At 34.6% G+C, this 16380-nt stretch overlaps 1 protein-coding gene across 2 annotated transcripts in view; it reads left to right on the forward strand.

Annotated features, from left to right (window-relative positions):
• The window catches only part of ZNF280D (zinc finger protein 280D), a 139957-nt gene extending 137011 nt beyond the window's left edge, over window positions 1-2946 (forward strand). For both annotated transcript variants that reach the window (XM_042941934.1, XM_042941933.1), the window contains one exon: window positions 1219-2946. In XM_042941934.1, the coding sequence (XP_042797868.1) occupies window positions 1219-1843 (625 nt within the window). In that variant the 3' untranslated portion in view covers window positions 1844-2946. The remainder of the gene's footprint in view (window positions 1-1218) is intronic.
• The last annotated feature ends 13434 nt before the right edge of the window (window positions 2947-16380 follow it).

Consider the following 16380-nt stretch of genomic DNA (forward strand, 5'->3'; position numbering starts at 1 on the left):
AATAATGAGTAGTTAGTTAAAAATCCTAATGGGATTTGGTTTGGAAACCAACAATGTTTAAAGGAAGATTCATATGTTCTATTTACTACCATAATTGTTTATTTAAATTATTGTTCTTTTGTTAGTATTAGGTTGTTTCTGTATTCACTATTTAGACATTGTTTTTATGAGTGTCTCTGTACAAATATCTTTTACATTTTTAAACTATTAAACTTAGGAAGAAAAGTAGTAGAATGTAGGTGATTTACTCTATTAAATAATAAAGGACAGTTGCTGGGATGAGCACTGGGTGTTATACACTTGTTGGGATGAATCACTGGAATCTACTCCTGAAATCATCTAATATTTTATGATTCACTACATAGTTTGTGTTAACATGCCAGGGTAAGTGTGAACACACACACTTATACACACATAAACATTTATATATACAAACAAACATATTTATGTATGCATGTTGTATATATTTACATATACTTTTTCAGGCATATGTTTATGTTTTTTTAATTCAGCTATTAAATATTAGGGAAATATTTATGAATGCTTATTTAATTTTGCATAGGGAAAGACACTCTAATTAAGAGGATATAGAAATCATTTAAAAAGTAGTTTTTTTCCGGTGCTCCTGGGTGGCTCAGTCGGTTAAGTGTCCAACTTCTGCTCAGGTCATGATCTCATGGCTTTTGGGCTCGAGCCCAACTTGGGGCTCTGTGCTGACAGCTCAGAGCCTAGAGCTGCTTCAGATTCTGTGTCTCCCTCTCTCTCTACCCCTCCCCCACTCATGCTCTTTCTCTGTCTCTGTCTCTCTGTCTCAAAAATAAACATTAAAAAATAGTTTTTTTCCAAATATGTTCACTTCTTCTTTAAAGTTACAAATTAATAAGAATGCTTAAATTTTAACCTAGATAGGCAAGAGTGTGAACAGTTGAAAGTGATGATTATCAGGACTAAAACCAGTTTTGATAGATTCCCCAGGTCTCCTTTTAAGATGTGACTCTGGAGTTTCTCAGTCTCATGCCTAAGAAACTGGCCACCTCCTAAAGTGTACATGGCAAGGACTGGGGATTTGGGTTATTTTTTTTGTTTGTTTGTTTTCTGTTTTGGCAAATGTGCTTTGATCTTTTTTTTTTTTTTTTTTAAGAGCATGACTTTATTTTGATAGTGTTCAAATACAATGTGTTATAAAGGAATAGATAATAAATGGCTTTATTTTTTCAGTAAACAAGATAAAGCTTCTTCAGAGGAAGAAAAAAATGAATGTGTTACAAATTCATTTGAAGGCTCATTAGCAACAAAAAATGAAGAAAGTGTAACAGTGTCAAATAAGGAAAATGATACCTGTCTTGAAGATCAGAAAACTGGCTTAAAGAATATCTTCAGTCATGATTCAAATATTGATGCAGATAAAGTAGAAAAGGAAAAACAAATAGAGCACGTTTGTCAGAAAATGGAGTTGAAGATGTGCCAAAGTTCAGGAAACATAATTTCTTGTGATCAGAATGAAGATTCCAACTCCAGTGAAGCTAAGTTTTCTTCAAAGAATGTTAAGGATTTGCGGTTAACATCTGGTGATGTTAGCATTGATCAATTTTTGAGAACAAGAGATGAACCTGAATCTATTAGTTCTGATGTTAGTGAGCAAGGCAGTATTCATTTAGAACCTTTGACTCCATCAGAGGTACTTGAGTATGAAGCCACAGAGATTCTTCAGAAAGGTAGTGGTGATCCTTCAGCCAAGACTGATGACGTAGTATCTGATCAAACTGGCAGTGTTCCTGGAGAAAATAGCCCTAGCACAACAGAGACAACAGTAGACCGGGCAGAGGAAAAAGAAAGAAGTTGAAATTTATTAGTTATTCTAAGTTTAGTGTACCAACGGTAATAACATTTGGAACAGTGCTATCAGGTGAACTCAGTGGTGCTGTTCTGTAGAGTTCAGAAATAGAAAAATGTGAGGGAGGTCATTCATCTACACTTTACCTGTATGTTCAATCCAGGTTATTAAAGAAATCAATTCACCCATAATAGCATGATTTGTATGGATTTCCAAAAAGCCTTTAAAACTATTATGGATTTTAATGAAAGCTAAGTTTGCAATGGAAAAGTCTCATTTAACAGTTTTTGAAGAGAAGTTGGTGGCCAGTATGAATTGATTTTTAGAATATTAATTATAATGATAAAGCTTTTGAAACTTCCATCAGTCCTAAGCTAAAAGTTCTTAGTACCTATATATTCTTTTCAGGTTACTTAAAGGAAGAGATTTGGAAACCACATACCTTTTGGGAACAATTGATTTAAAGTAATGGCTGATAGGCATTGTTAATGAAGGCTTCATTTCGAGTATGATGCTGGTAAATGGGGCATGCTTAGAGTGCTAAGTTAATTGATCTAATGAGAATTTGGATGAACGTAAAGTTAATTTTGGATTTAATATAACATTCCAGACTGTCACAAGCATGTAAACAGAATATTTGAATCTGTGTACCTCCCTACGAGTGTGAGCCTGCAAGGCTGTAAGCTTACCTTAATTAAACTTTCAGTGAAAGTGACATTATTAATATGTAAATTTATATTTGTGCTTTTTGTCAGTGTGTAAGCTGTGCAGAAATCCCTTGATGTGCTAGTTGTATAAAATGGAAACCCATTGTTGAAACTCCTGTAGCTATTATGCTTTTAATATTGTTTTAATGATTTTTAGAAATAGACCCATAAAAATGGTCTGGACACCAAACCAAAGTATGGTATAATGTAGATATTGTAAAGCAGTAAACTGAAAACATGTCCTGGCTCATGCCATGTTTAAGTGACTTTTTCTTTAATTGTAAAATAGAAATTTCAAATGGGACCTAAAGCAGTGATGTAAAAAATTGGTTTGGGACATTTAATCTAATTTATCCATATCCTATTTTATCCATAAAATGGCTGCTAAATAGATTTTTCAGTTGTTTTTTATCATCTAGAAAATAGTAGATATAGAAATAAATAATATGAATAAAGTAGTTTGCTTTAAAGTACTTAAAATTTTATTTAAAATGCTACATTTTTACTTCTTAAAATGTGCTTTGAATTCTTAAATTTTGTTTCATTGAATGTTAAATGTTTTAAATGGCTATTAAAATTCTGCTGTATATAGTAGTATTTGAGTAAATATTTGCAATAAAAATCTGTCCCTGAATAATTTTATTTTTCAGAAACCTGCTTGAGTTGGATTACCTTTGGCGCCTTTAGAAATTGTATACTTGTTCAAGGAAATTTCATGTTGAAGTTAGTGGTAGTCTGTATTCTTTAATTGATGCATGATTTATTTTAAATTAGGATTTAAAGTACAGGGGAAAATACTGTTAATATTTACAGAGAGTTTATCTGCTTTAAAATTTCTTTTATTGCAAGATAAATATAATTTACTATTCTAGTTTTCTATCTGCCCAGCAAAGTAAAAAGAGTAAACAGGCAAAATATATTATTGATCTACTTTCTTGAAAAGTTTTTTTTTTTTTTTGAGGGGGTCACATGTTTTCATCTTTCCTGCTACCAAGAAAAGATAGGGAGAGAGGGACTTTTTAGCTGTTACCCTTCACCTTGTTGAAACATAAAACTATAGCAGACAAGATTTTTGGAGTAATTTAAAGCTTAGAAGTGAAGGAGTAGAAGAAAGTCTATGTAAAGACTATTTTTTGAATCTTATTCAATTAATCGGCTGGCAGATCACCTAAAGTACAAAACCCTAGATCACTGTGCCAAAATAAGTCTCTAATGACACTTATCGCTTTGAGCTTTGGGTAGTTCCTTCTTCTGTGGCTATATGCCTTTAGAGTAGTTGTGTTCAACATAGCTAATCAGTGAACTGTTTATGCCTATCCATTAGGAGAAGAGGAAACTGTACCAAACTCTAAGGAAAGTCTGTCAATGAAAACAAAAGTGTAGTTGAAATAAGCATTGTATTTGGTAACATAATTGGTTTATGTTCTCATACCATCTCCTTATTTCCGTTGAGGAACAAACAGTTCAGGTGCACAGACCAAGCCTTTGAGTAGCAGTGCTTTAGAACAGTGGACAGCAAACTTCTGTGTAGGGCCAGATAGTAAATAATTGTGGACCATATGGTCACAATTATTCTCAACTCTTCCTTGTAGCTTGAAAGCAGCTGTAGATGTAATGTAAATAATAGCCTGTTTGTGTTCCAATAAAACTTTATTTACAAAACAAGAATGTTTGGCCCATGGATTGTGGTTTGCCTTTGCCTGCTTTAGAGTGCTTAGACTGACTTAATCTGACAGTGAAAGCCAGTGATGCACTCTAGTGACTGTTTGCCTAGGAACTACCTACCAAGGTGCCTTAGTGTGTAATAGTTCCCTGTTACCTGACAATAAACTTAGGATTGATTTTAAGTGCAGTTCAGTGACACTAAGAAGCATTGTATTCATTTTGTGGATATACTTTTAATTTACATTGAAAATCTGAATGCCATATTTATTTGTATTCTTTCTTCCCCTTTGTGTCTCTCCAATAGGGAGGAAATTGGAATTGTTTTCATCCATGAATTTTTTTAAGAACTATTCTAAACATTTTAAAAAGGAACTGATAATGTACAAGTCACTTTGTTTTAGCTGTAAGTAAAAAGATGAGGAAACCAAATATCTAGGCAATTATTGGCCTAAGGTTAAAAAGCTAAGATTTGAATGAAATTTGATCTTGATTCTGAAACAGAATCTGAAGCAGGCTTCAAGCTCTGAGGTGTCAGCGCAGAGCCTGACGCAGGGCTCGAACTCCCAAACCATGAGATCATGACCTGAGCCAAAGTTGGATGCTTAACCAACTGAGCCACTAAAGATATACTTTATATAATAATTATATAAATTTAACATCATTAAATTTTTGTAGGCTTCTGTAATGTCATTTTTTACTTCATGGTTGACATCATTTTTGTTCCATCAAAATCATTACTCCAAAACCACTCACTTGTACTGACTTCAATGAAATAGTACTTTTGTATGTATGTAGACACTACAGAAGAAGTGCAAATATTTCATTTTTACTAGATTACCTTAACAATAAGACTTGTTTTTTCAGTTAAGAAGTGAAACATTTAACTTACCTATTTCTAAGTATTAAAAGAGATAAAGTTATTTTTAAATTATTTTTTCAAATGAGACACATGTGCAGATCCATGTAGACAAAAAATAGTATTAGATTTTTAAAAGTTATGGCAATGTTTAATTTTTACCTCAAAAGCTATAAATTAAAAGATACTTTTAAGGAATTAAACACATCTTTAGCAACAAATGTAACTTTGTAGAGGAACGAGATATCCTGAGAAATCACTTTTACAGTTATGTAAATTGCATGTTAAAAATATTATACAACCAGTTTCATTATTTAAATGAATATACTAAGCATAATTTAGTCTTCTTTGATGACACAGTGTATCACCATGAAGATTATTGAGCTAAGCTGTAAATGAAGCCATAGCTATAGATGTTAATGGCCTGAATACCTGCTGATCACAGAAGTTACCTTGGATTTTGGTTTCTAGAAAATATCCCAGGTACATCTGGGGTCATTTGGCTTTTCCAAAAACAGAACAGAAAAATTGTATCATTCACCCAATCCAACCTCTTTTTAAAAATGACTAAAACCCTTTAAATCTTAAAGTATAACTTGCCATTTGTGGGGAATTTGGGAGAATTTAAACTATAATTTTAAATTTTTTAAATATTTCAAGTCTTCATCCACTGCCTTAAAAACATGACTTTAATTGTTCTGTATCAGGGGCTAGCAGACAGTGACCCACAGTTGGCCACCTGTTTTTATAAACAAAATTGTATTAGAAAATACCCATATCATATGTTTATATATTGTCTGTTGTAGTTTTTGCACTGCAATAGCACAACTGTACCGGACAGAGACCATTTGGCTCACAGGCCCAAAGCTTAAATCTGGCACTTTAAGAAAACGTTTGCTAGCACCTGCTCTATATTTTTATGTAAGTATATCATAATTTTATAATTATTTTATTGTCACCATTATAAACACTACAGGGAAGCTCTCACTTCATAAATTTTGGTCTTTATTTGTTATTACCTGTAGGAAGTCTAAGTGCAATATTAGATTGAAGAATATTTAGTTTTTAAGTAGCCAAATACCAATACTTAACTTTAATTATCTTCCCATGATGCTTGTGGAAATCTTCTTGTTCCAGTATGAACTCCTAGAGTTAAGAGTTTACTTATCTAGATTTTATTTTGACTCTTCAAACAAATTTAGCTTTTTTAACCTAATGTGACTTTAATTTATGCTATTCACCAAATATTTCCAGTGTGTGGTAATATGACTGTTACCTAGCCAGTGAGTTGTGAGTGAAAAGTTATTTCAATTTGGATCATTTAAGTGTTGATACGAGACTCTTTAGAACTTTCTTTTCTCTCTGACATGGTGATGATGATTGCTGCATCAGGCTGGGTTCCTGAGGGACTATAAATCTAGCCTCCCTGTTTAGATGGACATATAGCGTGAGGGAGAAATAACCATTTTTGTTTTAAGTTAATACAGTTAGGGAATACCTCATTTGATACAGGATTAGTCCTGAAAGTGGAGTGCTGCCATAAAAAGAAGCAAAATTGAACTAAATTAAACTATATTGCATTGGCTTAGGTGACAGGTGGTACATGAGATGATCCACATTTGCTGTGGTGAAACGTTTGGTAAACTTGCCTGCAATACTTGGAAGAAAAATAATATAGTGAAGTTTTATCTCTATTGGAAGAGTTTGGATAACAATTTTGTTTATTAGTTGCATTTGACAGTTGCATTTTAAGAAAGACATGAACCCAGATAAGAAATGGTAAGATGTCCATTGGAAACAAAATAAGAAAAGTCCAGAAATTCACGCACTTGAAAAGCTGGGAAAGACAGAACTTCTCATCCCCAATCAGTCGAACAAGAAAGCCTTTAAGTAACAAAGCTAAATTAATTCAAGAATATGGCCATGATACTAATTGTTTTAAATGTCTAATTTGGTTAAGGAGATCCCGCCTCCATAGTGTTTCTATGTAGGAATTCTTTCACAGCATTTCTTGGGAAATTTATGTATTTTTCTGAATCTCATGACCCATCATTCAGGAAATTAGTGAAACAGGAAGAAGAATTGCAACTAAGCAAGAATTAAAGCTTAGTAATGAAGTTAGAGCCATTATTGGACTGAAGGAATCCACTGAAGTCAAGCACAAAAGCAAGAATGGGGAATGCTGATATAGAGTCCAAGAATAAGTTCAACATTTCCAGGAATCAGAACAGGAGGACATGGAAGAGAAGTTGTCACAACCTGATCATTCAGTCTTACTTGTAGCTATTGCCATGTTATGAATGTATGTCTATGTTCCTGTCTGCTACTAACGGTGAGTCATTCTTATAAGTAAAATAAATATGAATAGGATTATATATAGAGAGTATACTTTATGCAAATCCCATCACTGGTGTTCTAAGAAATAACACATGGAAGCAAATTAATTCCTTACATTGTCAGTTTTGACCTGTGATTCTGTGTCCTGTCCCTTCATGGGACATCCAAATGTAACATTCAAATACTACCAAATAAACTTGTCAGCATTTCTAAGTTTGTATGAGTATTTGCCAAAGGCTGCTGTTCTTTGCAAATACTTTAACTAGAAATGCAAAGAAAAGAAATAAATGTTTTGGCACATAATGAAATGAAGTTAGAAACTGATCTAAACTCTAAATTAGAAAAAGCAGTATCAATTTCAACAGCAAGACCAAAATCAGGGAAAGCCGACAAAATATTTTTATCATTAAAAAGGAAAAGAACTTTAATAAATCAACATGTAACCAAATGCCAGCTTATAGATGTTTTTGGACAATTCTTAGCAATTCAACTAATAGAAATGTGAATATGAAAGATAAGTTTCTATGTCTGAAATGTTTGTAACAAAATAAAGATAAAAACTATCAGGTCAATTAATGCATTGTGTGCTTTTAAGTTTCATTTTAAGATAAACTTATAACAAGTATTTGTAGTACTTACAGTTTAAAATGATTTTAATTTGGCGTCTGTGCTAATGTTTCCTTCATTTAATGTTTTCTGTTGTCAAATGTCTATGTCAGGCAAAGAGAGTGGTATTGAAATATATAATATTGTCACAGTACATTGGTTTGTATTAAGAAATCACATATTTATGTCTTTTTAACAGAAAATATCAAACATTTAGCAGAAAAATGATGCAGTATTTATTATGGTGATAACTATTTTAAAATATATTAATTATAGTGTTATGAAAAATACAGAATGATGATTGCATATAATTTGGGGATTCCTGAGAATTCCCAGAAGTGTTATTCTTTATTCCTATTTCCTAAATATTACTGTCTGTCAGGAATTGGAAATACTAATGCCCAGTAAATCTGTTCAGGTAGACAAAATGGCTTAGGAAATGGGTGCTAAAGTGTCAGTCTTCTATCAATGCCTGATGGGCTCAAGGTACTCCAGTTAAGTGGGGACCATTTCTTTAAAATTGTGGGTGTGACTATTGGCTCATTGCTAACTGGAATCATATAAAAAGCAAAAATTTGGAGAGAGGTATACTGTCAAAGAAACCATGAATTTGGACTAAAAGTTTATAAATGTTCAAGTCTTAAAATGAACCCTTGGGTCCCCAACATTTTTTTTCTTTCCAAGTTTTTATTTAAATTCCGCGTAGTTAAAATACAGTGTAATATTAGTTTCAGGTGTAGAATCTCGTGACTCAGCACTTCCATACAGCACCTGGTGCTCATCACAAGTGCCACCCCTAATCCCATCACCTGTTTACCCTGTCTCCCCACCCACCTCCCCTCTGGTAACCATCAGTGTGTTTGTTTTCTGTAATTAAGAGTCTGTTTCTTGGTTTGTCTCTTTCTTCTTTCCCCCTATGTTCATTTGTTTTGTTTCTTAAATTCCACATACGAGTGAAATCATATGATATTTGTCCTTCCCTGGCTGACTTAATTACACTTAGCATAATACTCTCTGGCTCCATCCATGTCATTGCAAATAGCAAGATTTCATTCTTTTTTATGCCTGAGTAATATTTCATTGTATATATACACCACATCTTTGTCCATTCATCAGTCGATGGACATTTGGGCTCTTTCCATAATTTGGCTATTGTTGATAATGCTGCTATGAAGATTGGAGTGAATATATTCCTTCAAATTAGTATTTTTGTATCCTTCGGGCTCCCACCTTTCTATATGATGTAGCAGATGGAACCTATTACCCAATATCCACCTCAGATATGGTCAGAAGGATAAAGAAAAAAGGAAGGGCCTCTTTGATGGTGGGATCAATAGCTATAGACATCAGTGGATTAGGGATCCCCGCAAGGAATTTTTGAGCCACCAGAGTAGAGCATCCTTGTATCAAGGAATTGTTTTGGGCCAGTGACTGTGTATCTCCCAAATTCCCCCTTTTTATTTCTGTTTCAACCTTGTATGTGTAGGAGACGGATAGCTTTTCAATTCATAGGTCAATAGTTAAAAGGAGACTAGTGCATACCATTACCCAATTTAGAGACTGGCAGGAGATACTGAACTTTGAGCTTGCTGCCATTGATTTAATGGGACTTTTCAGTTACTTCTGCTTAGAAGAGAAGGTGTATTTGGGCTGTAGGAAGGAGGGTGCACTGAATAGCTATTGACCAGAAAGATGGTCCCATATGGTTAGGTTCTCCCTAGAGAACCAGACACAACAGGATTACACTTCCTTTATGGGTGAGTGGGGCAATCTGTTTGGGTCTATGAATTGTAAGCAAATATGACATGTAACTTCTGAACTCAAGCAGTGAATTGCCAGTATGAGACCTTCTAGGCTCTTATCTTTCCTCTGATTTGTTTACTGGCACTGTTTGAGATGGTGGTTGCTTTGTCATCTGAGTAACTAATGAACAGAAAAATCACCGGTCCAGTTTGCAATGGACTTTTAAAATGAGTGAGAAATTTTTGTTGCTGTTACTAATTGAGATTTGGGGGTGGTTACTACAATATAAGTCTAACCTATCCTGACTGATAATATCGTGAAAATCTTTTTGAGCCAGTGCCTTAGAACCTATGTCAGAATTTCCTAACCTTTTAGAACTAACTCAGCAATTCTTAGTTTTTACTATTTTTAAATTAGTCCCCCTTGGGATTGTTAAGAATCAGGGTTTGTGCATAATTAAAAAAATAGTTTTAGAACTTTGACTTCTAATAAATTTGGAATAATAAGGATTGGATTTACCTTCCCCCATGAAATAAACAAACCAAAAAAGCAACATAAAACAATGGTTTTCAAGACAGTGGCCTCAAGAACGAAAGGTAGTGAATCCATGAGAGAAAACAAATGTGGTGAGTCCTATGATTGCCTGAGTTTACAGCCTTGAGAGTTTACAAGCCAAGAAACAGAGGAAGGTAAGTGAGACAAAACCTGAGAGATTCACTGAGGTGAGAAGACACAGCTGAGAGTCTGGAAAGGCCCAGAGAAGAAGAGTTCATAGGACCAAGTCCCAGAGAGGAGAGAGCTGCACTGATGTGCGGTATTCTGCAGAGTACTTTGTTTTATGTGAGAAACTAACCAGGGGGAAGGAAAGAAAAATCCAAAAGGATTAGGGGAAATAGTGTTGGCATTTTAAACAGGGCTAGAAAGTGCATATTCCTAAAGGCCAGAATGCAAAAAAAAAGTATAATTCATGGAGCATTGGGTGGAGAACTCAGGGAAGTCTTGCCTCAGTAGTATGGAAATAATTAGCCCTAGACTGAGCACTGCTCCGTACCCAATGAACAAATCATAAAACAAGACCTGAAAGGGTCAAGTAATTTCCACATTAAGCAGAACAAGAGTAAAAAAAAAATTTTTTTTTACACAAAAGTAAAATTCACAATGTCTGGCATCCAGTAAAAGATTACCAGGCACACAACGAGGCAGGAAAACATGGTCATAATAAAGAAAATAGCTGGTCAAAATTGACGCAGACTGATATAGATGTCAGAATTAGGACAAGACATTAAAATAGTTAATAGAATTATCTTCAAAAATTAAGAAGATACTTAAAAATCAAAATTGATCTTTAGAGATAAAAACTATATCTGGGATAAAAATTGTGAGATTAATGGCAGATCAGACAGGGCAGAAGAACAGTTTAGAGATTTTAAGACAGCAATACAAACAATTCAGTGAGCTGCAATTGAGGCCTAGTGTCTTCCAAACATGAACACTATACAGCTGCGTATCCAAGAAGCTCAACAAATCCCAAGTACATGATACATGAAGAAAACCCACAAAAGTAGCATAATAAAATTGCTCAAAACCAGTAATAAAGGGAAAATTCTAAGCAGACAGATAAAAGTTTAAAGTAGTCAGATAAAAAGGACATGACATACAGAGGAACAAAGATAAGGATGACATCAGATTTCCTTAAAAGTACTGAAAGAAAAAAAACCTGTCAACATAGAATTATATTCTTTAGGAAAACTGCTTTTCAAAAACAAAGGCAAAGACTTTTTCTGAATTTATCACCAGGAGACCTACAATACAAAGAAGTCCTGTATGCAGAAGGTGTACACTTGAGATCAAATTACTTAACTCTGTTCACATTATCTGTAGTCTTACTGGTTTTTTATTCCCCTTGATCAGTTATTAAGAGCATGTTTTAAATCTGACTCTGATGATGGATTTTGTCTATTTATAGCTGTAATTTTATTAGCTCTTGCTTGAATTTGAAATTATATGACATACATACAAGCTTAGTTTATTTTCCTGGTGAATTGAGCTTCATTATATAGTGACCCTCTTTATTTCTAGTAGTGCTTAAAGTTTTTGTTATTTTGCTGAAGTTATTTTGCTTCATATAGCTTACACATTTACTGTTGGTTATGATTTACATAAGTATTTTCCACTATTACACTTTCAACCTTTTTGTGGTATATAGATACAACCTTAAAATCTACCCAGGCAATCTTTGTCTTTTAATCACAGCATTTAATCCACTATATCTATGGTACTGATGAATTGTGTGTGCTCTGTTTCTCTTGTGTCTTCTTTATTTTTTTATCTTATTTTTGGTCATCTTTTGAAGTATCCTTTCATCTATTTTTTAAAATGTACTGGTTTGGAAGTTATATACTCTATGTTCTTTTTTTTTTTTTTTTAAATCTTTTTAATGGGTACCCCTAAGAATTACACAATGTATACTTTAATTTATTAAAGTCCTAAGTTATATTTTCCATTTTCCTAAACAGGGACTAAAAACACTTAAACTCCACTTGAGACATACCCTTTTCTAAAGGTGGCCTCTGCTTCCCATTTCGACTCCACTCCTGCCAATCAGAAATGCAGGCTCAGAATAGGACTTGAAATCTCTTGATTTTTAAGCGTTGGTTAAAAAATGTGTAAACAAAACATAAACATGTTAATAGTTCAGCAGTTACACGACTCTGCTAGGGCCCAAGAAAGAGAACATTTCATCATGACTTGATTGAATAGTGGTTGCAACTATTTTTCACAGACAGCCTCACTGTAGTCCCTTACCACATGTGCCATGCTTTTATCCCTGCTATGAGAGAAGTAAAAATTTCCAGTAGCCCCTGCGTGCCACTCCAGAAATTATACCAAGTAACCTTAATTTATTAATGATGTTAATCAATTATTTTTAAGAGACATTCATCTTCTCCAGAGCTCAGACATTGGCACTCCCTGTTCTTGGAATTTCTGACTCAGATCTGGATTTACATCGTTAGCCCCCCATTCTCAGGCCTTGGAACTCAGGTTATTATATTACTGGCTTCCTGGTTCTCCAGCTTACATAGGGCAGATCATGGGACTTCTTGGCCTCCATAACCATGTGAGCCAATTCCTATAATAAATTTACCCATATATATTTTACAGATACAGATATATAGATACAGATATAGATACAGATATAGATATAGATCTATTGGTTCTGTTTCTCTGGAGAACCCTGACTAATATAGGGCCCTACAGTTGTCATGTGCATGATTTCTTTGTTTTGTTTTAACAAATGATGAGTAGTGCCTCCAAATATTTGACAGAGCTAATTCTTTTTAGAGGATGCCAGCTTCATTCCAGGCCTCTAAGAATTTCGCATGAGAGATTAACATAGCTGTGAGGTTCATTCAGATTTACCATCATATTTACCAGGTTTTTGTTCTTCATCTTTTCTTGTGTTTCAAACTTCTCTCTGGGTTCACTCTCCTGCCTGAAGTACATCCTTCATAATGCTCTTCAATGGAGGGTTTTCAGATTCTCAGCTTCTGTCTGATTGCTTTTAGTCCTTATTGTTGGAAGTAATTTTGTAAGTATTGAATTACAGATTGAACAATAATTTTTTTTGGCATATTAAAAAATATTAAAATTTACTTTTTTCTGACTTCTGTGTTTGTTGCTAACAAGTTAGCTATTCATTTAATTGATGCTTCCTTTTTTTTTCTGGATGCTTTTAAGATCTTTTAGCCTTGTGTTATCTGCAGATTCATAAAGATGTGTTTAGATATGGATTTCTGTTTATTAACCTACTTTTTGAATCTGTGGATTGGTGACTTTCTGAAACATTCTCAGCCACTATCTAGTCAAATGTTGCCTCTGCTCTTTTCTTTCTTTTTAAAACTCATTAACTTCACATTAGACTTTTTCACTCCATCCTATGACTCTTAGCCTTTTTTCTCATATCCACTGTGGACTACATTCTGCATTACTTAGTCAGACCTTCTAATATATTGCCTTTAGCTCTACCTAGTCAATATCCATTGAATTTGTAAAATTTCAATTATTACATACTTTAATTTAGAACATCCTCTGATTCTTTCTTCAACTCTCTTGTAATTTACTCATTATTTTAAGTTCCTTTGATGTATTGAAGGATATTAAGCAAAATTATTTTGATTTGTGTCTGAATATTCCAATGTCTGACTTTTTTCAGGTTTGATTCTGTTCTCTGTTGTTTCTGCTTGTTATCACTTATGGGGTCTTATTTCTTTGATGTTTAGTGATTATTTTGATCTACTGTGTATTTTCCTCATACAGTAATTTTTAAAGACCTGGAAGAAAAGAAATTTCCTCTGAGGAGGGTTAGATTGTATCAAGCATCTGGAGGTAGTACTAGTCCAGTACCACTTTTAATTCATGATCTGAGGTTTTGTGGACTCTTGAAATACCACAAATTCAAGCTACAAACCTACTTGAAGGGCAGCTTAGAAATACAAATTCTCGGGGTGCTGGGTGGCTCAGTCAGTTAAGTGACCGACTTTGGCTCAGGTCATGATCTCACCATTCGTGAGTTCAAGCCCCACATCAGGCTCTGTGCTGACAGCTCGGAGCCTGGAGCCTGCTTCACATTCTGTGTCTCCCTGTCTCTCTGCCCCTTCCCCACTCGTGTTCTATCTCTCTCTCAAAAATAAGTCAACATTAAAAAAATTAGAAAAGAAATGCAAATTATCCCAACATGCCACAGTTTAAGAGATAATTTTTTGTTTTTGCAGTACCAGTGGCTGAGGGAGTGAGCAAGTATTTCTAATTCACCCTTACACTAAGAAGTAGACTTTTGTGGTCTCAGCTTTGTAGGCCAGTCTCTTATTGCACATAAGCTTTATTTTCCTTCTTCAGGGTTAAGGCTGTAAAACTGATGCTCAGGTTCATCCAGTTCAGCAAGTACACTCACAACAGAAGTCAATTTCAGGTCTCAAACTCTCTGGGTTCCTGCCTTCAATGAGTTTTTCCTCCTGAGTTGTTTTTCTTCTTCTTCTCCTTCTCCTTCTTCCTTCTTCCTTCTTTCTTCTTTTCCTTTTTCTTTCGTCCTTCTTTCTTCTTTCTTCTTTCTTCTTTTTTTAATAGATTATGGACCATTTAAGACGATTTTAAAAATATTTGTCCAGACATTTTGGTTATTTTCTATTCTGTTCTTGGCTCTGTTTCTTAAAGTTAATTTCCATCAGATGGTTTGGAATTTTTATCTGCAGATTCATTTTCAGTGGGAGTGTTGCTCCCACCTCGCCTCTTTCTGTGCTCACCCCTCCCTATTTGGCAGTTTTGTGGTTTCCTCCCTCTGAGCATCCAGGACCCTAGTCCAAAACTAGGTTTCCATGGCTAGGGACTCCTGCCCCAAAGTGGCTTGAGGCTGTAGCTGGCCCAGTACCTGGGGCAGTATGCAACTTTGCTCAGGTCTCTGTTCAGTTTTCTCTGTTTATCTTACCAATAATGAAGTTATACAGGTTTATATAAGCAGTAACATCAGATAGTGGTCACAACCATTTTCACACAGAGAACCCAGCTATACCATGGTTCCATGCCACATACGGAATGCTTTTGTCGCCTCAAAAGAGTGAAAAATCCTACCGCATTTTTTAAAAGTTTATTTATTTTTTGAGAGAGAGAGAGAGCACACAAGCAAGGGAGGGGGAGAGAGAGAGGGAGAGAGAGAATCCCAAGCAGAATCTCTGTGCTCACAGCATGAACCCCAAGGCAAGGCTCGATCTCATGGTGGTCAGATCATGACCTGAGCCAAAATCCAGATTTGGAGGCTAAACTGACTGAGCCACCCAGCCTCCCCCTCCCCCCAACTGACTTCTAATTGCTTCCTGGACCCAGAAATCTGCAGGGCTATAGCTTTATAGCTGTAAGGCCATATCTTACTATTACCTTCTGTTTCTGACCCAGAGAATGTTCATTTTATGTTTGAGCATGAGTCAATCTTTTTCTTGTTGTTAATTGAATCTATAATCCACATATGTAGAACAGGAGAGTTAAAAGTGTGAGTTTACAACACTCTTGACCTGAAGGGTCCCTCTCATATTTCTCTAAGTTTATTTTGTTGTCCTCTTTCCAGCTTCTTTATTTGGGTGCTTAGTCTCTTTTGAATCATTTTGTTTTCTAAATATGAGTTTAAGGTGATTATTTTTTAGAGCTCACATTTACTAACCATTTACTATATGCCAGGCACTAGGCTAAAAGTACTTTATATAAATTATTTGCTATAATCTTCCCCCAAATCTTAGGAGATAGAAACCATCAATACCTCCATTTGTAAATGAGTATATTGAGGCATAAAGAATAAGAAATTTGCCAAAGGTAATTAGATAGGTCGTCTGTTTCTCAAAAGCCTGAGATCTTGACTAGAATTAGATCAACCAGTTAAATGATGCAAATATGTATAGAGAAAGAGTTCATCGATTTTTTTCATTTTTTAGTTCCTTTCCGCTTACTCAACACACTCAAAGTAACCAATGTTAATAACCCTGGTATGTATCATTTAATTCTTGGTACTTGTACAAGCATACCACATGTGTGTGCATGCACATACACACATAAAGATTTGCTTTTCTATGCACAAAACAGCCCTTTAG

Source organism: Panthera leo, chromosome B3, assembly GCF_018350215.1.
Source record: "Panthera leo isolate Ple1 chromosome B3, P.leo_Ple1_pat1.1, whole genome shotgun sequence".
In the NCBI taxonomy this organism is placed as follows: Eukaryota; Metazoa; Chordata; class Mammalia; order Carnivora; family Felidae; genus Panthera; species Panthera leo.